The sequence below is a fragment of the Botrytis cinerea genome, chromosome 12 (genome assembly GCF_000143535.2).
Source record: "Botrytis cinerea B05.10 chromosome 12, complete sequence".
Taxonomy (NCBI): domain Eukaryota; kingdom Fungi; phylum Ascomycota; class Leotiomycetes; order Helotiales; family Sclerotiniaceae; genus Botrytis; species Botrytis cinerea.
The window spans coordinates 1,136,773-1,157,371 of record NC_037321.1 but is presented as its reverse complement, the minus strand read 5'-3'; the positions used below and the strand labels follow the sequence as shown (position 1 = coordinate 1,157,371).

The following is a 20,599-nucleotide window of genomic DNA, read 5'->3' as shown; positions in this document are numbered from 1 at the left end:
GTATTTTGCAAGATCTCACGGTAATTAGACTCCGACCCCCGGTTGATTCTCTCTTCAACATCATATCGTGTCTTCTCGCTTGAAGACAATGATCGACCGCAATGCGAAGTCTTCTTTTCTGCTAAGGAAACGTTTCGTTCCCATCACTTCTTAACTGGTCGACAGATCTTGCGTCTATGGCGACTTGATGCACAGGTGCACACGTTGCACGTGTGATTTGGGCCTGCTAGACGAATTGGCAAGTCTTGTGATGTGGGCTCCAGAGGCTGTTCGCATACTGATTTGGTAAAGGACCGTTTTGCTCTACTTGCCAATGGATTGGCACTTGGACGAAGGTTTACTGCGTTCAAATGATAAACATCGCGTGGCTTCGAAGAATTGCACTCCGCCTCATCTAATGACGACGTGCCGACACACACCCGTACCACGTACACACCATACGTCACACACATATTGCACATCCAGAAGCCGCCTGACATCTCGGCATCTCCACGAGCAGTGATGTAGTTGCCGCTGTCGGGGTATAGATTATCAGTTGCCAATATCGACAAGGCCTCACTGATGCCTCGACGATATATGCCAATATATATGTCACTATATCTTCCAGCATGGCAAAGTCAAAAGTAAAAAGTAAAATGGCGTTGCGATAGGTAGGTGTGTCTTGGCAAAAGTCAACTCGAGCTACTTATCTAGTAATAGACCTCAGAGAAACCTGTTAGAGGAAGGTGTGAAGAGGCCGAGGCGATGAAGAGGCCTAGATGCTCGGATGCTCTCAGTTCGGTAGTTGGAGAATTACACTTGTTGCCGCCTTGACATGGGCAGGCCATATCAAATCTAGAACTGTAAAAAGGGGCTAGGTAAAACTGCAAGTGAGGTCTGGCTGAGATGCTGAAGAGAACGCAAAAACTGACCATCGATGTGCTTCAAATCCAGTATCCAGTACCATTCAAGCAAGCTGCTAGAGCCGTCCCAATCGGATTTTACCCTCTCGGGTGTCGAATTGTGGATAGTTTGGTGTATACATTTTTGCAATGTAACATTAATACATTTGAGACGGTGTTCATTGAATTATCCATTCGGGGAAGAGGCTGAGGTTTCCGATGCAAGTGTCTCATTTATTTCTTCCCTCTCTCTATTACTGCCTGCCAAGGAATGAAACTGTATCTTTGAGGGGGGTAGAATCCAACCGCGCTAATGGAAATCACCCTTCCTACGTTTTGTCTCACCCTCACCAGCTTCTCGAAATTCTTCCAACACTTTCAATTCTCAACTCTCAATTCTCAACCACGACAAATCCGGCGAATCTTACCACAATTGAGATGCTCATTTTCTTCACTCTTTCAACCCTTTCGATCTTGAATTTACCATCCAACATTCTCTTCAAATTCTCCTGATTGTTGACCAGTCGGGCCTCACATTGAAACATTCTGCCTTCTTCGTGGATTCTATCGATCAACAAGCCTCACTGATTGAGTTTTGGTGCGCATGAATTATTCTCCTCTCATTCGTCTATTCTAGGATGCCTTCTTTCTCCCTCTCTATTGATTTCACCTCCCCTCCAGTGGCTTGAATTCCCTCCGAAGGCCTTGCTTCCAATGCCTCTGCCATCATTAAGATCCTTCACCAAGTCATCAAGTCTCAAAGACCCAAAGACCATCAAGTTTTGCCCCATGACTTCCTTCCTCCACATGTCGCATTTCTAATTCGGATTATACGAAGCAGCACTTCTCGTAAAAGCCAAGGTTTGCTAGCATCCCTGCTTGAAAGAGACCAGTTGAAAGCTAACAATAATACCAGTTCTTTTAGCGCAACCTACCCAACCGCTTTAATATGGTGTTGTCGCATACAAATTCACCATGGCACCAACTTGTTACACATGCAAAACCACCTTCCAAGTAAATTCGCATATGGTATCGCACTGCCGAGTAACTGGACACGTTCGTGGCTGGGTCTGTGGCAATTGTGATAAACCATTCCAGGACGAAGAGGCGAGAAGACAGCATGTTCAGGCGAAGCATCCACAGGGAAAGCGCCCATTCATGTGTTCTCATTGTAACGAGTCTTTCCGCTCCGAGGAAGCAAGAAAAAAACATACTGAGGCCAAGCACCAGTTCCAGTGTTCTTATTGTAAAGATAATTTCAATTCTGCAGACAGTCTGAAACAACACAACTTCACCGATCACTATTTTCCCTGCGAATTCAACGACTGTGACTCTGTATTCAATACGGAACAGCTTCTAAACAACCACAAAGGAAACAAACACAAGTTCCGGTGTAATAAGTGCAATAAAGATTTTCAATCCCAGGGCCCTCTCGACAAGCACGATACAGAGTTCCACCGCTCTTTCCGCTGCAAATCTTGTAACAAAGATTTTAAATCGGAGATTGCGCTAGAACAGCACATAAGCTCTTCGGCCCATTCACAGACCTGTCCAAAATGTAGCAAATCGTTTCCATCCTATGCTAGTCTTCAACAGCACACCACCGCCGAGCATACATGGAAATGCAATCATTGTCAACATACATTTGATGGCCAGAACCACCTTATACTACATCATACCTATGAACACTTGATGGTCAAATGTTCCATCTGCTACGCCAAATTTAATCACATTGCAGAGCTAATAAACATAAGTCAGAGCAGCATTCTTTTCAATGTGAATACTGCCCAATTCATCCATTTGCAACCTATACCCTTCTCAAAGAACACGAATCCTCATCTCACAACTTCAAATGCTCGGCATGTCCCAAACATTTCAAACTCCAGGTTGAGCGAAACAGCCATTTCGAACAAGTGCATCCTCAGTTATGCTCCCAATGTGGCTTAAGATTCGATAGTTCGGCTCTCTTGAATATTCATAGATTCTGTCATCAGGTCTCCTGTCCGTCTTGTCAGATGAAGTTTGATGACGAGGCAGCGTATGAATCACGCGACAGAGATGCACATCAACTCGAGTGCCCTAAGTGTTCCAATTTGTTCAAGAATGCTCGCAATTTCTTTGGCCACGCCATCACTCATGCCCCTATCTCCGAAGAATTAGTGGCTGCTCCTAAAAACAATGGACCAAATGGAAATGCTACTTATAAGCTCCAGCTGAGGTGTCTCGAGTCCGGCTGCCATCAACAATCTAGGATTCTTAATGCAGCTCGCCACCACTATCATAATTTAAATATGGTTAAATGCGGTGAGTGTAATGGATTCTTTGACCAAGGAGAGGACCCGCAACTTCAAGCACACAGAGCCAAGATGCATACCTTAAGACCAATCTTCGGCTGCGTTCAATGCGCTCAAACATTTCCGTCATCCGATGATGTTGCCGTACATCACGTAGCTGAGCATGCATTTATTTGCGAAGCTTGTCCCGGAACGTACTTCATCAATTCAGCTACGCGGGAAAGACACTTCTCCACATGCGGTAATATATCCGAGACATCCGAATCGGGGGAAAGTTTCCAGACTTCCCGAACAGCGTTCTCGCCACTCATGCAACGAAGGACATTACCACCAGCCATCAGAGTACCTCAATCTTTAGCCGTGCCATTGGCTCAATTTCATGAGGAACCTTTATGTCTAACTCAACCCCTGATTCAAAGATTTGAAAACCCCCCGATCAAGAGAATTAATGCTGCACAAGAACTTGCCCGAAAAATCCTCACAGAAGCTAATGCACGCCCACAAGCAGCATTTTCATGCCAGAAATGCTCGCTTCTCGTGGAAATCTGAGTAGCTTTCAACACTGTGGTCTGACTGGATTGTTATTGTTTTTGTAATTTTAGGGCAGGCGAATTTGCGATGGTCTTGCTTTTCGAGAAGTGAATAATATAAGATGCAGTTTTAGTCGACTGTTAGGATAATCATTTCCACTGGTTCACAGTTACATATGGAAGGGGTAGTACACGAAGTAACGAATTTTCTTTTTTTATGGCCTCTTCGGATCAAGTAATGATAAACTGGTTCGAGGAAATGTTTAACTCTGTGAGCCGGAATATTTACGAGTATGAAAGGAAAATGGTTTGACCAGATGAGGTTTCTCAATTTTCCGCGTGTTCATGTTTTCGAACGAGGGACAGTCTTTATGACGTACACATCTCTCTGGCGTACTTGATAGTCAGCTTCGAATAAATAATTAATATAGTTATTCCTTTTATACTCATTGTGATTTTCCGCTCCCCCAGGCTCTTAGCTCTTTCACCTCGCAATTGCGGTGAGGAAGTGGTAGTGTACCGCGAGATTCGCAGATTTCTCACTTCTTGACTACTCGACATTTCTTGGGTTTAATATCCACGATACTCTTACGACAGTCGTGAACTCTCAAAATGGTAAAAAAGATATTTTCAATCAAATTTATCTTTTTGTTACGCTAATCGATAGCCCTGATTGAGGGAGCTGATTTATATTCGGATATATTATTATCCGAAGCGGTTGAATATTGAAAATTCTTTTTGACCTAAACGGCAAAAATATCTCGAAAAAAATATTTTCCGTATATTATATTAAACATCAAATCAAGTAATCATATTTTGGAATTTCTGTTTATATTTCTGTACTTCCTTCAACCAGGACTATCAATTAATATGATAAAAAACAAAGTTAATTGAAAAACAATTTCTTGTTTGTGAGAGTTTACAACTGTATTAGTGTAGAACGAAAATATAACTTGGATTTCTTCAGTTTAATAGCCATACTTCCATGTGCTCCCGCAAGTAGGAGATTTGATATACATAGACATGGCCATCTTTCGTGTAATATCTTATTTGGGAAGATGGGGATAACTTCCCCCATGAATACCAGTTTCTTGGGTTACTTGGAGGTGTTAATGTCGAACTGAGGATTGAAATAATGAATTGAATCTTAACAACTTCATTGTGGACTCATACTCTTCATCTAGATTCTATTATATAAACCTTCAAACTCAGCTTCTACCTACCGTACACTCATCCATCCATCCATTCCTCCTTCCAACACCATTCACCATTTCCGCATTACACACAACAGATTCCAACATAAAATTACACTCTACCCTACCAAAAACCACTCCCCATCAATCACAATATCAAAAATTCAAATCCCTGAGAGGGAAAAAAAGACCCAGTAATCAAGCACTCAAGCTCCACATGCAGAAGAACAGCCTAAAAGATGGCCATCACATGGAAATTTGAAGTTCCAAGCAGCTAAACCCCAAGTATCTCTAGTGACTCCAGGACTCAAGGATACCTCCCATACGATGCTATTTACCATAATTCCAGACGAATCCACTATTTGCTTTGCATGAACGTGCATGCAAAGCTCAATGACGCAACTCCCCTTTCCTCACATCTGATCAAAAATCTTGTTTTTTTTTTTTGGAATCCCATCGTAGCATATATCCATGCAATCCCATCCCCAATCACATTATCACACCTGTGAGTCTCGCCTGCAACCGCCGTGCTAATGCTCAACCACATGCAAGATTCGTCTAACATTACGAGTTCCGGGTTGATGAACCCGAGTATGGAGGTCGTGAGATCTAGCTTTACTCTATTTCTCAACCTAGACTCGATTTAGCATAGTCACGAACTTTCCCGGGAATAATCGATAAAGGTCGAGTTTTGAAGACGACCGGGAAGGGGAGTGGAGATTCACGTTGTTGTTTGTTTGTGTCTTTGTATGTAGGTATATGATCTATCATATTGGGTATGATGGGATGCAAAAGGGTAGGTAGGGGGGTTACGTACTTGGCTGTGTATGTATGTCTGTGTTGAGTTTGGTATGGTGGAAGAATTATTCGAGATGTGGATATGTGAATGAGGATTCCAGATCAAGAGACCGGAAATACAAATAAACAATCCAATCGCAAGAATCCCGAGTCATTTGTTGAGAGGGAACCAAGAAGTGAAGGGTCATTTGATGGGCCCACATTACCTATGCAAGTTTATCCTTCAGGGAAAATATGCGATTTGTGCGAAGCGATCTTGAAGATCCGCGAAGAAGATCAACGACTGCATGATTAACTCTCTACTAGCGAATTGATTTTCACCCTCCCGCTCCAAACCTCAAGCATTCCCATCCTTCCTCCCCATGCTTACCAACCAATTCTGCACATCCCTTAGAACCAGTTCCTCAACCTTGAACCCCGTCATCTCATTAAACACCCCACAAAAACTCTTCGGCGTGATCCGCACTCCCGTCCTTAGCGCCTGCTTCTTCAGTATCCTCCTGATCCTCGCCGTGTGTCTCTGATCCAGTAATCTTAATCTCTCGGCCACGACCGGCACAATCCACTTCCTGAACCTGCACTGGCCAATCTGCACACCCAGATGCGCATTGAACATCGCACAGGCTTGATTCCATCCGTAGGCCTCGAAATAGATATGCGGCAGCACTGTTGCGAAGATTTCGGTAATTAGGGAAGAGGGAGAGGAAGAGGAAGAGGAGTCTAATTCCGCACCCCGCTCTCCCTCCCTCTCCACCCACCCCCCACCTCCTCCCCAAGCAACAACCCAAACCTCTCCGCCCCTCCCTCTCTAAACCTCCCCGCCTCCCTCACCAACCCCTCAAACCCCCTAAAACAAATCGCAAACCCGTGATCCTGAAACTTCACCCACGCATCCCTCATCGTCACCCCTGAATACCATATTTGCGCTCGAAGGGCATAGAGCAAAACAAAAGACGGAGCGCCATTTGTGGCTGTCTTTCCTTGTTCCAGCGCGAGGACGTCGATGGCTTTTTGCAGGGTGGGGAAGTCGGAGTTGGGGAAGGATTTTTCGAGGCTGTTGAAGAAGGTTTGGAGGGTGGAGGAGTGGGATTCGGTGGTGTTGGGGAGGAGGGGTTCAGAAGGGTAGAGATGGGGATAGTGTTCGTTGTGGTCGAGAAATGTGGTGATGGTTTCGATTTCTGGGGTGTAGTGGGCTTGGGCGAGGCCGTTCCAGTCGATTGTGCTTTTGAGGAAGAGTTTGTGTGTGCTGTCATAGCTGGTGTAGATGGTAAGATGGTGGGGAGTTTCTTCTAAAGTGTCTTCTGAGTTATCTGTAGTATCGCTCGTTTCTAAACTCTCGGAAGTGGTATTTGGTGAAGATTCTTCAGGATTGTTCGTGAGAAACTGGGGGGTTTGAGTGTGAATGATGGGAGTAATGTAATCGTTAGGTGTATTGAGAAATGTTGCATGTTTGGATATGCGATTGGCCTTTGACGGGGAATGAGTAGTATCGGAAGGGTTTGCTCGTGAAAAGTTCTTGGTTCCATGTTTGGGATGGGAGAGTTCTGTCGTAGGTTCTGGAGCTTCTGGAATATCATCTACTGAATTTCCTTCAGCTACGCTTGTATCGTCTTGATGCATCTTTTGATGTAGAGTGTAATCACTTTAAACCCTTTCCTTTAAAATTTGAAGTTGAGAAAAAAAAGAAAAAAGAAACAGAAGGAAACCAGAAGCGTCTTTAAACACATCAAAACCCAGTCAGCATCCAATATCCAACATCCAGTCATCTCCAAACCCCAATCAAGTCCTCAATAAAAACAGTCACCATCAACACCATTTCCATTTCGAATCACCATTCCAAGTCAAATTCTAAGAATACATCCACAGTCACAACACAAAACTAAGTAATCAAGACGTGTTCCCACTCCTTCCTCAGATGGAAATACTAATAGTGACTAGATATCATATGTGTAATCATGCAGAAGACAGTATATTAAATATCCAACATGACTTGACGTACCCCTATCAGAAGTGCACGCTAAAAAAAAAGAACGCCCATAGTAAATCCCAGATGCCCTCAAAAATTTTCCTCAAACGACACTCGCGCAAAATCCAACAAGCAGGAGAGCATGCCCTCGAAAGCAGAGATGTTGAGAGATCGAAATATTCTCCAATTTGCCTACTTAGGCAAGAAGTTCATATGTTTTCAAGTTTTCAAAATAGAAAAGAGACAAACAAACTGAAAAAGAAAGGGAGGGGAGGAATGGATTAAAAAACGATGCCCCTTCCCGCCCCGTGAGCTCGCTTATCCTATTCTTCACTCTCGCTGACTATGTAACTCAAGTGATACTAATACACTTAGATTGACTTCGCATTTGGGTATATTTCGATCGATCTATCATACTTGTATATCCTATATATCGTAGTGGTATTCTCAAAAAAAAAAAAAAAAAAAAAGATGACAAATCTCTCTCTCTCTCTCTCTCTCTCTCTCTCTCTCTCTCTCCAACAATCCAACAATCCAACTATAGATCTCCTCCATCCTCCAGCCCTTCCATCATCTAAGCAGCAAATCATTGGTATCTCGCGCAGTATCAACTTCAACTTCCAAGCTACTCCAAATATACTCCCACTACATACTATCCTCCAACCTCTTACTTCTAACCTTCTGCCAACCCTCCTTCTCCTTCTCTCCCCCATCTTTCTCTAATCCCATACCCCTCTCTACCCATTGCTGACTTCCCATCTCACTCAACCGACTCAGCGCTCTCGCAAATGCGAATCTCTCTTCATCTCCACTAAATATGCTAGTATTCTTCAACATATTCATATTCATACCCAAATCATCCATCATCATTCTCATTGCATCATTAAGTTCTTCTCCATCATTGAGTTCTTCTTTCTGTCCTTTCTTATCCTCCACTTCTTTCTTCATGCTATCTTGAATTTCTTCTTTCGACAAAAACAATTGCGTTAATGGTACGGCAGTCGTCAAGACAAGCTTGGCACGAGATTCATATACGGCATCGATGAACGTGATGAAACGACGAGCGAGATCACGTTGTTGATGTGTCATTCCGGGAACATCCGTAACAATAAATGCGTCGTAGCTTCTCATAAGTTCAATGTAATCAGCTGCGCTAGTGGGTTTTCCAATCAATTCATCGAATGTGAACATAGCAGCTTTACCACTAACTTTCGGAACGTGAATTTCGCGACCCCAGACATGTTGAGTTTCTGAATGAGGGGTAGATTGTTCAGGGTCACCAAGAAAACGGAACCATTTTTCCGCATGAGTAGGCGCGTGAGCGTCTAGAGGACAATGATAGACGCCGGAAGGAGGACGAGGAATCTTTCGGTAATCTGTAGGACTGTCGAGGTTTATGACGTGAAGACGGGATTTGAGGAGATTAATACAAGGAATAAATGATTCTCTTTGAATGCCGTTACGGTAAAGGTCATCCGGGTGACGATTGGAGGTTGTGACAAGAACGACTCCGTGGGACATTAAAGATTCCAAAAGTCTATAGAAGATGAGCATAAGAACCAAAATCTGGCCAAAGGAGAAAGAGGACAATACCTTCTCAAGATCATAGCATCAGCCACATCTGTGCATTGAAATTCATCAAAACACAAGACATTTCCCTTCTCCGCAATATCCGCTGCCACGAAAGGTACAGCATCAATATCATTTCCGTATTGCATTTTCATCATATGTAACCTCCTATGAACATCCTGCATAAAATTATGGAAATGGATCCTCGTTTTCGATGCTACACTGCTTGGCAGTGTCTCATAAAACATGTCCATCAACATGGTCTTTCCACTTCCTACATCTCCGTATAAATAGAGTCCTCGAGGAAGGTTTTCTGGTATCTCCTTCAAGGCCGATTCTTTGGGTTTGTTTCCAAATATACGTCCAAACATGGAAGTTGGCGGAGGCTGAAGAGATTCAAGGGTTGGGTGAACAATCGCAGGCGCATTATAATATCGCAATTCGTCGTGGAGATGTTGAAGATTCTGTATAATGCCTAAAAGCACAATTCGTCAGACTTTGTTACAGAGTATGAATACGTATATGTGTTGCTGACCTCTCTGGTGTTCATCGTCCCTCAATTGTCCCGACGCAACGCGCGCATTGTATTCCTTCATAGGTCCTCGATCATCCGGATTTTCTGCAGTACTCTTAGCAAATGTTTTTCGTTGACCAGAAAGACTGTGTACCATTTTGAACAGTGGCCAAAGACCTTCGCTGCCCTGCAACAAAAGATGCGGGAAAAGCCAGTAGACGTCTTGGTGCTGATGAAGCGGCGTCTAAATTCGAGGTCGGTTTCCTCGGCGCCAATGCGATCGCAGAGATGTATCTCCTTCCATTTTCTCTATTGAGTTCACAGCGATTAACACATATCCAATTCCTTGAACCTTTGTATGTACTTCTAGAATTTGCGGATAAGAATCGAAAGGATCGCGCCGATGTAGTTCGTAGTTTCATAATGACTGTAAATTGCAAGATGCGCCGCTTACAAGAAAATTGATCTATATGCGCATGCTTTAGTAAAAGAAAGGAAAAAAGACAAATACACGTCTGGGTTTCTGGTAAATTTATAAATTCTTGATTGTACTCTTATTAAACCCTCTCCAGATATGTTTGCGGAGTTAGTACGGGATCTGAATAATTTACAGTGGGGGTTTCATCGGAAGGGATACCTCGGATATGTGACCGGAGGCTGAAACTCGTGGACTTGACTCAAGAACAGAAACTCCGTAGACACGCTCGAGGGTTGAGACAGCGCACGCCCTGACTAGACTAAGAGTAATTGACATCACTGCAAGCAGTACTGTTATGTTGTCATTACTACTGGCCGTATCAACACACTTGTCAGGACTCACTCGGAGTGAAAGATTTATCGTCAAGGTGAGTAGTAAGTTGGAAAATCATAAGGTTTCATTGAATTAAATATGATGATTAGACCTATCATCTACGGATCTAATAGCTATGCAAAACCGAGTAATGTAACGGACGAAGAATGAGCTCAAAATGTGGCACTGATAACCAGAACAGAAAAGAGTATTGGCAAAGGTCTGCCAAGGTAAAACATCAAACCTTCACAATCAGATCATTCCCCACAACGGACGGGGGAGGTCGGATTGGAGACGAGAAATCTGTCCACCCGTACCCATTTCCTTTATACCGACATAGGCCTCGCGACGAGCGGGATCGCCGACTGTGATAGATCGAGAAGTGAGACCATAGTAAGATGCAATAGAATGGACGAGCCAACGTCTATAAGGATGTTAGAGTGAACTCTCAGATGATCAGGAATATAACATACCCGAAGCTTGCCCCTGTGTCATCAGCTAAAGAATCGAAGACTAGTTTTTCTCTTTGTAACTCTTCCTCGACTAGATTCCGCTGCTCATCACTCATTGTGCCATTTCTTCCAATGAACACAATTTCTTCATCCTCACTATCCATTTCATCTTCCTTCATCTGTCCCAGGATTTTCTGCTTTCCTTCATATTCTTGGACGAACTTTCTCACCTCCTCCTCCAAGTCTTGCAAAAGACTCTTAGCTCCTTTGCTCTTCTTGAGCTTCTGTCTTAAATCTTGCGGAACACGGCCTCTCTCCTCGCAGCTGCCTGCCTTTCTTGCTTTGTCCAATTTCTTTTCAGCGGCGATTTCTTCAGCTCGATGACGGACACCCGCATCCCACAAAGGAGCTAAATAATACGGTACGTGATGAACGGGGTAGGTCGGACGAACTTCCCAGTCACTTGGAAGTGGCGGTTGGGCATTTGGAACATGGAGTAGATGATCTGCGAATGCAATTCAAATCAGTAATCGATGTCATTCGCACTCGGCCTTCTCAATTTCCCAAGTATCGCGTTGTGTGACACGGCATGCTTTGATGGTTGAGATCGAAATGCCAGATGAGTGGCAACTTCAATTCTACATCACCGTTCATCGGTAACACTCACCGTTCTCCCATCTTTGGCGTCTACGACTGCCCTCCTTTCCCCTCAGCAGTGTCTCTCTGTGTTTCTGACTATCGCGTTTCAAAAGTTCTTTGCGAGGTTTGTACGCGGTGGGCCTTGAGGGCGTCGCGTCTTTGGGAGGCTCAACCTGTTCGAGCGGAATAGAAAGTGTAACTCCGGTACCGCGAGCAGTGGGAGAAACATTGAGTGATTCTAGAGCAGACACTGTCCAGGCTTCGATGTCTGGACCTGGTAAGCCGGAAGCCTGTTGTGAGGGTGGCGGGACGGATGAATAGATTGCCATCTTGATTCAAGATAAGGAATTGAGCAAAGTGATGAATATATCTGCCTGATTGGAATTTGGAAAGGGGACTGCAAAGATGAAGTTCTGAAGATGACAGGTATCCGGATGGAGGAACTGTTAAGAAGAAGAACTATCTGTCTACTGATACCTCAGTATGTATGCAGTAGGGGAGAGATGCAGATAGATTGATTGATTGATAGGATAGGATAGGATAGGATAGGAGTCATATGGATACCTATCTATCAGACTAGTAAGGAAGTGACGACTGACGTCCGATAAGGCACGGCCGCACAGGGTCGTCCACTTCGAACCAATCATGCACGACCAAATTGAATCGTGCCATCATCGAACACTGTGGGTAGAAGATGAGGAGTTGGGTCGATTGATGATACTGTACGAGTGCAGTGTTTCAAGGTCTTCAATCGTCGAGTTGATCACTTCGTTTCTTGATTCATTTCTCTGAACAATTAGGTAATTGAATTGAAGCCACCTGCACCTCTGACCCTAATACATTTCTTGCATAGTCTCAATGCACAACACATGTGAAGCTTACAGCCACCAGATATTCAACACAGATTAACGATAGATGCTTCTGCCAATATAATGCTTCCAAAATCTCTTGTAAATACAAATAATCCAAGGCCATAATCATCTTCGATGGCGTGCGAGACAGCCACTTAATATACTGCACAAAGCCATCTATAGCTTTGCAAATGCAAGCTCATAAACCAAACCAAGAGTCAAACGAGCATGCTGCAGCATGTGGTCGAAGTTCAAGTACTTGATGGTGTCATCCGAAGTATGGATATGGTTATCGGAGTACTTGAAGTCGCTCTCAATGACGAAAGCAGAGGCGTACCCAGCCTTTGAAGCGCTAGCATGGTCAGAGCAAGCATAGCCACATTTTGTCTCGACGTATGGGATATCACAATACTAAAGTCGTGTAAGCAGAGAAACAAGAAACTATGACTCCCAGTGCTTATTATAAGCAACTTACCTCGGTAACGATCTTCTTGATAAAATCTGTCAAGTCAGGGTCGACAAAATCGGTAATCACACCAACACTCTCTGGCTCTCCGGCATCCAAAGTCTTTTGAGTGTATCCCGTCATATCCTGTTGAAGCATTGCCTTAATATCTCGACCAGTCTTCTCATATTCGGAGAAAATGGCTTGACTGCCGAGCAAACCACCCTCTTCAGCCGAGTACCTGATTAAATGTTAGAGTCATACATGTGAACTCCAGGCACCTAATTGATTGGATTTGTGAAATGAGAAGGGATCTACTTACCAGTGAAATTCAATAGTATTCTCCCCCTTTCCTTCGATAACATCCTTGGATGTGAGTAATACACGAAGGGTTTCGAGAATAGTCACAGTTCCACTTCCATCATCATCAGCGCCAGGGGCAGACAGGATAGAAGGTAAAAAGAGGTTTATGGAGTCCTGATGTGCGCCTACGACAACGGTCGAATTCTTTTGTCCAGGAATTGTAGCAATAATACTATTTTGTCCCCATGAATGTTTGAAATGACGAGCGTGAGCTCCGTGTTTATCGGCTCCAGCATCCTTGATCAACCCTTGAACTTGCTCCAGAAGCCATTCTGAGGACTGACGACCATAGTCGGACTTGTAATATCTGGTGTGAAAACTAGTGAAGGTCTTGAGGTTCTCGTGCATATTAGACTTGTCCAAGTCTTTAAGTAGCGGTTTGAGGTCTTTCTGAAGGGTTGGTTTTGATGGAAACTTCGCCTTGACCGACGAAGCCTTCAAGGTGCCAAGTTCTGGAGTTTCCGTAATGTCCATAAAGTTCTGTCCATTCTTCGCGATGTCAGCTAACGCTACTCTGGGTCGCACAGTTTACATACTCTTCTTAATTCCCATTTCTCTTCTTCTGTAACCCATTGTTGTTTGCCAGGGGCGGTCTCGATCAGATAACGCTCACTATCCACGACATTAGAATTTAGGATAACTTGATCCGTTTCGTGTTGTTCAATAAATCTTGCAGATGCAAGAGATGCCGATAGAGCTAAGAGTGATAAGTTTGTGAGCTTCATGATGGATGTTCGGAATGTTTGATGATATGTTGTAATTCAATGTACGAGATATGTTGATAAGACCTTTGGTACCTGAATGGATGGAGCTGGTGATAACAATCCAAGGATTAAGGATTAGCTCCCTTCAATCCCGATAAACAGTGTGGCTGGTGTCACGCTTTTGAGCCGATCATGTTTCTGTGCTCCACATTACTCCGTAGATGATTGATTGATTTTGAGCTTTTACTTTTTATAACCAAGCCTAGGTTGATTTATAATGTGGCAATCTCGAGTTTAATGGCAATCGACTATTGAAAGGGCATTCATTCTGATGCTTAATGCCATTGAATATACGCGATCACCCATATATATCCGGTAGACAAGACGACGGCGATGTACATGGCGCAACAGTTTGCTTGTTCGAAGGCAATCTTCCATGTAGAAAATATGTATTTAGATGTTTACAATCCTGCCCTTCTGCCCTTCTGTCCTGATGTCCCGAAAGGCACTTGCCTATACAAGCCTACTACAGACATGTTGGAAGGTTTGCTCCGGTACAAGAAGTCAATCGATGATCTCGCTCCCCCTTTATCCTTTATCGACACGTACGTGTACCCGAGTTGACTCACAATCCTGTCAAGTCTGCGACCGTTACGACATACCTACCTACCTCCCTAGTAGGTATATCAAGTCGCTCGAAAAGATTCATATTCTAGACTAATACATATTATATCATACCAATGCTTCCGCCCAGTTAGTCAGTTGGTTAGTCGTACCCCCTAGATGGTATACCTAGGTAGCTATAGAATCTTCTCAATCGTTAGACGGCCAGACTACCACATTTGTCAAAATTGAGTACAGCTCCAAAGCCCGACCCTGAATGGTCAAGTTTTCAATGGCATTATGCAACGGGAATTCCACAATTGCATACTCTGTTCTGTACACACGGAGTACCCTCCAAGTGCATGTACTGAGACAGTAGCCACCTTGTTAGTAGGATTCCTTCCGCATGCTTCCTCTTCTTGATTGGCCACCATGCCTCGCTCCGCCCAGTACTGTATCACATTGCCAGTGGAAATCATTGATATTCGACCACCTCAGCTCGCCCAGTCGCCTCGCAAGCCAATCCCCGTATGCGGACGAGAATCCAAGTTTCGAGTTGAACGAATGATAGGATCGCTTGAGTCTGTTTGGTGGTTGTGAGTGCGGGGTAAATCATAGATCGCACTTCGTATGCACCTTTAGTGTTAGTGCTAGTCGTTTCAAGGGTCCCTATCTTCCCGTACGTCATGCTTGCTACTCGAATGGAAGCTTGATTTTCCATTCCTTGAGTTTATATAGCTAGGTGGGTGGGCTGTCGGTAGGTATGTACGAGTAGACAAACTACTACTCTACCTAGCTCCTTCCCTTCAAAAATTAAAGTCAAGCTTAATTTATCATTCTGCTGAAGTTGTGAACGATGCTAAAGCTCGATTAACGAAACAAGACGAGACTACTCCCACAAATCTATCTTCGCAATACCCAACGCGTGATACTCCAGAGACCAAAGATACCCATATCCTCATCCTGCTTTGTTTGGCTCGCTCATATTGGGTACGTAATATCATGTTTGTCCCTTCTCCTCTTTTCAGCTGCAGTTACTAAAGAGAAATTCCATCAATCAGCCTCCTTGTGAATCAACACCACCTATTTTCTTGACAAAGTCAACGAACCTCAGCAGAATCATATTCAAATATCCTACTTGACTTCTTGATTTCTGGCAGATCCAGCCTACACAGTTTCACGATGAGTCCTTCATTTGCTCAAGGTACTTTCTCTTCCGAAATCCATCATAATATATCTCTAAACTAACGACATGGCACACAGCGAATCCATTCGCGCGACGAGATACCCATCCACTTCAAGCAATCTGGACATATAAAATATGCACAATTATATCCTGGTTGTTGGTGGTAGTGGTCACCTTTTACTACAACTTCAACGCACCTCAAGATGACAAGCACAGTTGGCGTCATACCATTTGGGAGCAGAATAAGATACATCACACTCCGTTTGCTATGAATGCTTTCATTGCTTCATTTTATTGGTATGATTCTATCCGACAGTATCCCAAAGCTCACAGTATTAACACACAGTCTTAGGCTATTCCTCTTCATTCTTCAAATTGGATATGTCCTTCATCTGTTCAGCGACGAGGTTGAACATGTCAACGCCGCAGCATCAGTTGGAAGTCATTTCATTGTCAACAACCTCTTCCAATTTGCCTTCGTCATGTTGTTCGTTCGATCTCACTTCGTATGGGCTGAGATCATATTGATCATCAATTTTTTCAACCTTTCTTCTCTTTACTTCCGTCATAACACTACCCCAAGATTTATTCATATGCCCGCTACCTCTGGCCCACTCGCTTGGACATTCGTAGCTTTATACTGGAACGGAGCTATTGCCGTTGGAGCTCACAACCTTCCTGCACGTATCATAGCAAATGTTGCAATCTGGGGTATCTTAGTATATGGACTCTTCTTCCTTGCTGCTTACAAGGTACGTTTGAACGATTTAAAACTCAAAGCATGAACCACAAAGTTTCTAAAAGTACTGACTAAATATTAGGATTACACCATGGGATTTGCTCTTAGTATCATCACGGCAGCCATCGGAGTTGGCCAATTCTTCACAAAAGTATTTGCTCTTCAGTGGATCTTTGCCTTTACCATAATGGGCACGCTTTTCCTTGCTACGTTGATAGTTGCTGTTCCTGGAATTTTCGGCAAGGAGATTTCATTCAGAAGGGAAACTCCATTCGCCTCTGAGGATCAAGAGAGAGCCCCTCTTTTGGACGACCACTAAATTCATGGAAAATGGCTGGGCTCTTGTGGTTTCAATCATTACCTAGGTATCACTTGTTCATGGATATCTTAATATTACGAGGGTTGGTCGAAATCTCAACAACGAACTTGACGCTGGAGGGGTTTAAAATAGTAGGGGAAGTTTGTAATGTCATGTCATGGAGACCCTCTGGGTTAATAGTTGTTACGCATGGATTTGGGGGATATTCTTCCATTATTATTTCTTCTCTTGGTCTTTTGACAGATAATGCGAAATCTATCCCAATTCTAGGTTCAGGGTTATCAGACAAATTGAATCTATATGTGCATCAAAATTACATTATTCTCCTTCACTTGACTTTTTGGAACTGTGTCTGTCTTGATGACCTCATGCCATCTACAATACTTGAGTGACCTTCTTGCAGATTGGAAATTGAAGCTATGCGATCGTCAAAGTCTTTACTTCAGCTTCCAGTACTTCTGGCATACAAATATGGATCACAATGAATGCATTTCAGCAGAATAGCAGTAAGTGAGGTACACTTCCACGACTTGCAAGCTGATGGAGGTTATTAATAGATGTAGATACCCGTCTCGTCAGGTGTTTTCGCGTAGTGGGGCCGAGCTTTCACAAGGTTGGCGGATAAGAAACTTTGGGGAGAAAACCCTTCGATAACACAATTTCGATAGATACAATTCCCCTCATGTCGTTGCAGATGAAGAGCGACATGTGTAGCGCCACTATGAGACAAATTTACCTCACAGCACCTATATGACCAGATTTTACCCAACATGCCACGAGCATTCCCTTTTCCTGTTAACATTGGAACCGACATCTGCAGGATCAGTCGCATTCAGGATATCTTAACGAAGCATCAATCGAAATATGCACATCGATTTATCAGAAGGATATTCACTCCGCAGGAGCAAGTGTGGTACCGACCGAGATTATTGCCATTGATTGAATACCTATATTTTATGGAGCGGAGGGAATTCATTCAAGGGAAAATAGAAAAGCAAGAAAGATGGAAGGCGAAAAGCTTGGAGGCCTTGATAGGACTCGTTGCGCCCAAAGAAGCGCCCCTGTTGAACAATACTGCTGCGATTGATAGCCCTGTTGGTTCTTTAATATGGCCTACCTACGGCGCAGAAGATTCGAAAAAATTGACAAAGGAGGAAGAGGAATCAATTTTACTTCAACTGAAAGAAAATGTGCAGGGAGTTGCGAGATTTGTGGCTGGTCGGTGAGTTTATTGACATCATGATTCCCACAGTTGGCTATGGCTAACTTGAATTTATTCAGATTTGCGGCGAAAGAAGCGGCGAAAAAAGCATTCAGCAAGAGGAAACTGAATTTCCACGACATTACGATTGACAGTCCATCTTTGGATAACCTCAGATCAAGAGCACCGGTCACACTTATTAAATCGATAACAGGACATGAGGATCAGATAGTACCGATGAGCATAAGTCATGATGGAGATTACGCGACTGCTGTGTGTATGTCTTGCGAGGACGTTGCTCCTCCACCTACGCCGGATCTTCAACAGATAGAACCTATGTTAGCCCGCCTCCTCGATGAAATAACGATTAAACGATTGGAGTTGTCATCAGCGTCATCCAGATCTTTGGAAAAGGAAAAACGAACACCTAATTCAACCTTGAAAGATTCTACCTCAGAAACATCGTCAGAGAGACTTTCGACTCCACTCCAGAAGATACCGGTAAAGCTGACAAGTCCAATCAGTGGAAGGTTATCAGAAATTTTGAATTCTACTCCTGGCGGTGGATCTAACATCTCGGCTCCTGAAGTTAGGGAAGATCTGAACGTTCCAGAAGTCTCGGATCGTCTTGAATCTGAGGCATCTTCATCCTCTATGAACGACCCGGTGATTGATGATAATTTGGATGTTTCAAAAATTCCAAGTCATGTTCCGTCAGAAGCCTCTTTACCCTCACCTAATGACCTAAAGATCCGATATCATGTTAGTGCCGCAAGTGCTCACAATTCCCTCAATGTCGATCTTTTGAATGGATCCTCCATCCGTAATTCTCCTGATTTTGAAGAAAGAGGATTTACTTATAGGGGCATCCAAACGAGTAACTACCAACCGATGGAAGACTCTCAGCGTGATAGAGGTTTTCCACAACCATCCGATGATTATCTTGTTCATCGCTCTGATATTTGGACATGTAAATCTGAAGGATGTGGTAGTCAAAACAGTTTCTATGATCGCCAGTGTGTGAATTGTGGTACCAAACGTCTTGAAGGTTGGGTCAATTACGTAGACCTAGACAGTAAATATAATGAAAGATTGGCAGAATTCTCGAATCATCTCGGGCTCCCATTCGAGATCGATCCGGCAAAAGAGGAAGAGAAGAAAATGAGGGTGGCAGTTCGACAAGCGAGGCTACACGAACGATCGCAAAGTATCTATGGCTTACCAACATATATAGATCCCAAGGTAGTCAAAAAGAATGTCGAGAACAGTCTTAAAGTTACAGGGATTCCCAGCGGCACCACAAATGAAGAGTTAATAGAAGCTTTCAAGGGAAAATGTACAGCCATAAAAGGATATGTAAAACAAACGAAAATGGGTGATATGTATGGTTCGATCATCTTGTCACGAGAAAATGAGGCCAATAAACTACGGCATATTGATAGAAGGCCTGATAAGTTACCCGAGATTCGGGGCTCCAAGTTAAGAATGCACAAAACGGATGACTGGCTCAGAGGGTTGCTGAGAGATTATGGATCGGGCGCTCGGGCATGGGATTGGATTGCGGAGTTCTGGACTACGGATGTTTTTCATCAGTATGATAAGAAGGAGTGTGACGAACATGCTAAACAGCGGTTGGAGGTGTGGAGACAGGCACAGCGAAATAAACAGAAGCAATGGGAGGCGGAGGAAAATAAGATGAGAAAGAAGTTGAAGAAGTTGGAGAAGGGTTTGGAGGAGAAGGGGACGAGGAAACTGGCGAAGTTGGTGGAGGAATTGAAGCAGAAATTGGAGGATATGGAAAGGGGGAGGTCAAAAAGGAAGTTGGAGGAGGGGGAAGGGGAGAAGGAGAAGGAATAGTTTGGATGGTGAGAAGGGGGGTGGGGGAATAGAGCCCCATCCTAGATGATGTTAAGAATTTTAGATGAGATATTGTTGGATACACACGTATCTTGTTATGTAAAAACATATATTATTTCTAAGATAAGGTAAGAAAGAGACTTTGTACATATTTACTGTTTATTTTATGTACATGCATATATTCATCTTCACTCATTTCCCATCGCTTAGCCAGGTTGCTTGGGATCTGGGTCCCTCCTACACAGCATAGTGAGTTTCATCAGAAGAGCTACCTATCCATGATAAGTTTAGTATTCCATATACTTGAAAAATAAGTCGATAGCACGAACGCTGGAGTGAGGTCTTGTGTAGTTTACTGGATGGTAATCACTTGGTTGGTGGGTAGGTAGGTAGGTAGGTAGGTAGGTAGGTTCTTGTTGGGGAGGTTTGTAGGACTGTGGATTTGTAGGTTCTTGTTTGGAGAGCATTTATTTACTTGGGTATGGATGGTGTTGTATATGCTATATGCTATATGTGATGTGTGATGTGTGATGTGTGATGTGTAGATGATAGATATATCTTTAGGTGTGGATGATAGATGGGTTAGTGGAGGGGGAGTGGAGGGGGTGGGAGTTTAAGGGTAGATAATTATTGGATAGTTAGTAGTGAATGAATGGGTGAGTGAGTGAGTGAGTAAATGATTGTGATTTCTTATGAATAGAAGAG

At 43.5% G+C, this 20,599-nt stretch overlaps 8 protein-coding genes across 10 annotated transcripts; 4 read left to right on the top strand and 4 right to left on the bottom strand.

Moving 5' to 3' along the window:
• Window positions 1-975: 975 nt before the first annotated feature.
• On the top strand, window positions 976-2,859 carry BCIN_12g03320 (hypothetical protein). Its single transcript, XM_024696379.1, has 2 exons — window positions 976-1,742; window positions 1,798-2,859. The coding sequence occupies exon 2, from the start codon at window positions 1,857-1,859 to the stop codon at window positions 2,826-2,828; it is 972 nt and encodes a 323-aa protein (XP_024552187.1). The 5' UTR covers window positions 976-1,742; window positions 1,798-1,856; the 3' UTR covers window positions 2,829-2,859.
• Window positions 2,860-2,874: 15 nt separating this feature from the next.
• Window positions 2,875-4,504, top strand: BCIN_12g03310 (hypothetical protein). Its single transcript, XM_001552236.2, has one exon. The coding sequence runs from the start codon at window positions 2,897-2,899 to the stop codon at window positions 3,722-3,724; it is 828 nt and encodes a 275-aa protein (XP_001552286.1). The 5' UTR covers window positions 2,875-2,896; the 3' UTR covers window positions 3,725-4,504.
• A 361-nt stretch (window positions 4,505-4,865) lies between these two features.
• Window positions 4,866-7,403, bottom strand: BCIN_12g03300 (hypothetical protein). Its single transcript, XM_024696378.1, has one exon. It carries the CDS (start codon window positions 7,314-7,316, stop codon window positions 6,417-6,419), a length of 900 nt encoding a protein of 299 aa, XP_024552186.1. The 5' UTR covers window positions 7,317-7,403; the 3' UTR covers window positions 4,866-6,416.
• Window positions 7,404-8,134: 731 nt separating this feature from the next.
• Bcafg1 lies at window positions 8,135-10,299 on the bottom strand. The gene is made up of 4 exons (XM_024696377.1): window positions 9,900-10,299; window positions 9,767-9,850; window positions 9,256-9,706; window positions 8,135-9,199 (listed from the first exon to the last, which is right to left on the bottom strand). The coding sequence occupies exons 1-4, from the start codon at window positions 10,165-10,167 to the stop codon at window positions 8,308-8,310; spliced, it is 1,695 nt and encodes a 564-aa protein (XP_024552185.1). The 5' UTR covers window positions 10,168-10,299; the 3' UTR covers window positions 8,135-8,307.
• Window positions 10,300-10,603: 304 nt separating this feature from the next.
• Window positions 10,604-12,366, bottom strand: BCIN_12g03280 (hypothetical protein). Of its 2 annotated transcripts, XM_024696375.1 has the most exons (4): window positions 12,191-12,366; window positions 11,655-12,093; window positions 11,009-11,492; window positions 10,604-10,959 (listed from the first exon to the last, which is right to left on the bottom strand). In XM_024696375.1, exons 2-4 carry the CDS (start codon window positions 11,953-11,955, stop codon window positions 10,788-10,790), a joined length of 957 nt encoding a protein of 318 aa, XP_024552183.1. In that variant the 5' UTR covers window positions 11,956-12,093; window positions 12,191-12,366; the 3' UTR covers window positions 10,604-10,787. The 2 variants fall into 2 exon arrangements, with proteins under 2 accessions (XP_024552183.1, XP_024552184.1); XM_024696376.1 differs by having other exon boundaries at window positions 11,655-12,366.
• A 36-nt stretch (window positions 12,367-12,402) lies between these two features.
• Window positions 12,403-14,112, bottom strand: BCIN_12g03270 (hypothetical protein). The gene is made up of 4 exons (XM_024696374.1): window positions 13,822-14,112; window positions 13,245-13,774; window positions 12,953-13,163; window positions 12,403-12,888 (listed from the first exon to the last, which is right to left on the bottom strand). Exons 1-4 carry the CDS (start codon window positions 14,008-14,010, stop codon window positions 12,655-12,657), a joined length of 1,164 nt encoding a protein of 387 aa, XP_024552182.1. The 5' UTR covers window positions 14,011-14,112; the 3' UTR covers window positions 12,403-12,654.
• A 1,159-nt stretch (window positions 14,113-15,271) lies between these two features.
• BCIN_12g03260 (hypothetical protein) lies at window positions 15,272-17,167 on the top strand. The gene is made up of 5 exons (XM_024696373.1): window positions 15,272-15,582; window positions 15,654-15,796; window positions 15,856-16,075; window positions 16,131-16,530; window positions 16,600-17,167. Exons 2-5 carry the CDS (start codon window positions 15,775-15,777, stop codon window positions 16,834-16,836), a joined length of 879 nt encoding a protein of 292 aa, XP_024552181.1. The 5' UTR covers window positions 15,272-15,582; window positions 15,654-15,774; the 3' UTR covers window positions 16,837-17,167.
• A 68-nt stretch (window positions 17,168-17,235) lies between these two features.
• On the top strand, window positions 17,236-20,218 carry BCIN_12g03250 (hypothetical protein). Of its 2 annotated transcripts, XM_024696371.1 has the most exons (3): window positions 17,236-17,342; window positions 17,400-18,062; window positions 18,118-20,218. In XM_024696371.1, the coding sequence occupies exons 2-3, from the start codon at window positions 18,025-18,027 to the stop codon at window positions 19,892-19,894; spliced, it is 1,815 nt and encodes a 604-aa protein (XP_024552179.1). In that variant the 5' UTR covers window positions 17,236-17,342; window positions 17,400-18,024; the 3' UTR covers window positions 19,895-20,218. The 2 variants fall into 2 exon arrangements, with proteins under 2 accessions (XP_024552179.1, XP_024552180.1); XM_024696372.1 differs by having other exon boundaries at window positions 17,236-18,062.
• The last annotated feature ends 381 nt before the right edge of the window (window positions 20,219-20,599 follow it).

Bases quoted from the DNA above. Each gene is read 5' to 3' on its own strand.
- BCIN_12g03320 (XM_024696379.1), top strand. From the start codon at position 1,857: ATGGCACCAACTTGTTACACATGCAAAACCACCTTCCAAGTAAATTCG.
- BCIN_12g03310 (XM_001552236.2), top strand. From the start codon at position 2,897: ATGAAGTTTGATGACGAGGCAGCGTATGAATCACGCGACAGAGATGCA.
- BCIN_12g03300 (XM_024696378.1), bottom strand. From the start codon at position 7,316: ATGCATCAAGACGATACAAGCGTAGCTGAAGGAAATTCAGTAGATGAT.
- Bcafg1 (XM_024696377.1), bottom strand. From the start codon at position 10,167: ATGAAACTACGAACTACATCGGCGCGATCCTTTCGATTCTTATCCGCA. The intron at 9,851-9,899 runs GTACACAGTCTT...AGAGTACTGCAG, and splicing joins TTTGGCCACTGTTCAAAATG to AAAATCCGGATGATCGAGGA. The intron at 9,707-9,766 runs GTCAGCAACACA...TTGTGCTTTTAG, and splicing joins GGACGATGAACACCAGAGAG to GCATTATACAGAATCTTCAA.
- BCIN_12g03280 (XM_024696376.1), bottom strand. From the start codon at position 11,955: ATGGCAATCTATTCATCCGTCCCGCCACCCTCACAACAGGCTTCCGGC. The intron at 11,493-11,654 runs GTGAGTGTTACC...TTGCATTCGCAG, and splicing joins ACGCCAAAGATGGGAGAACG to ATCATCTACTCCATGTTCCA. The intron at 10,960-11,008 runs GTATGTTATATT...ACATCCTTATAG, and splicing joins GACACAGGGGCAAGCTTCGG to ACGTTGGCTCGTCCATTCTA.
- BCIN_12g03270 (XM_024696374.1), bottom strand. From the start codon at position 14,010: ATGAAGCTCACAAACTTATCACTCTTAGCTCTATCGGCATCTCTTGCA. The intron at 13,775-13,821 runs GTATGTAAACTG...GACATCGCGAAG, and splicing joins AGAAATGGGAATTAAGAAGA to AATGGACAGAACTTTATGGA. The intron at 13,164-13,244 runs GTAAGTAGATCC...ACATTTAATCAG, and splicing joins AATACTATTGAATTTCACTG to GTACTCGGCTGAAGAGGGTG.
- BCIN_12g03260 (XM_024696373.1), top strand. From the start codon at position 15,775: ATGAGTCCTTCATTTGCTCAAG. The intron at 15,797-15,855 runs GTACTTTCTCTT...CATGGCACACAG, and splicing joins GAGTCCTTCATTTGCTCAAG to CGAATCCATTCGCGCGACGA. The intron at 16,531-16,599 runs GTACGTTTGAAC...ACTAAATATTAG, and splicing joins TCTTCCTTGCTGCTTACAAG to GATTACACCATGGGATTTGC.
- BCIN_12g03250 (XM_024696371.1), top strand. From the start codon at position 18,025: ATGTGCAGGGAGTTGCGAGATTTGTGGCTGGTCGGTGA. The intron at 18,063-18,117 runs GTTTATTGACAT...GAATTTATTCAG, and splicing joins GATTTGTGGCTGGTCGGTGA to ATTTGCGGCGAAAGAAGCGG.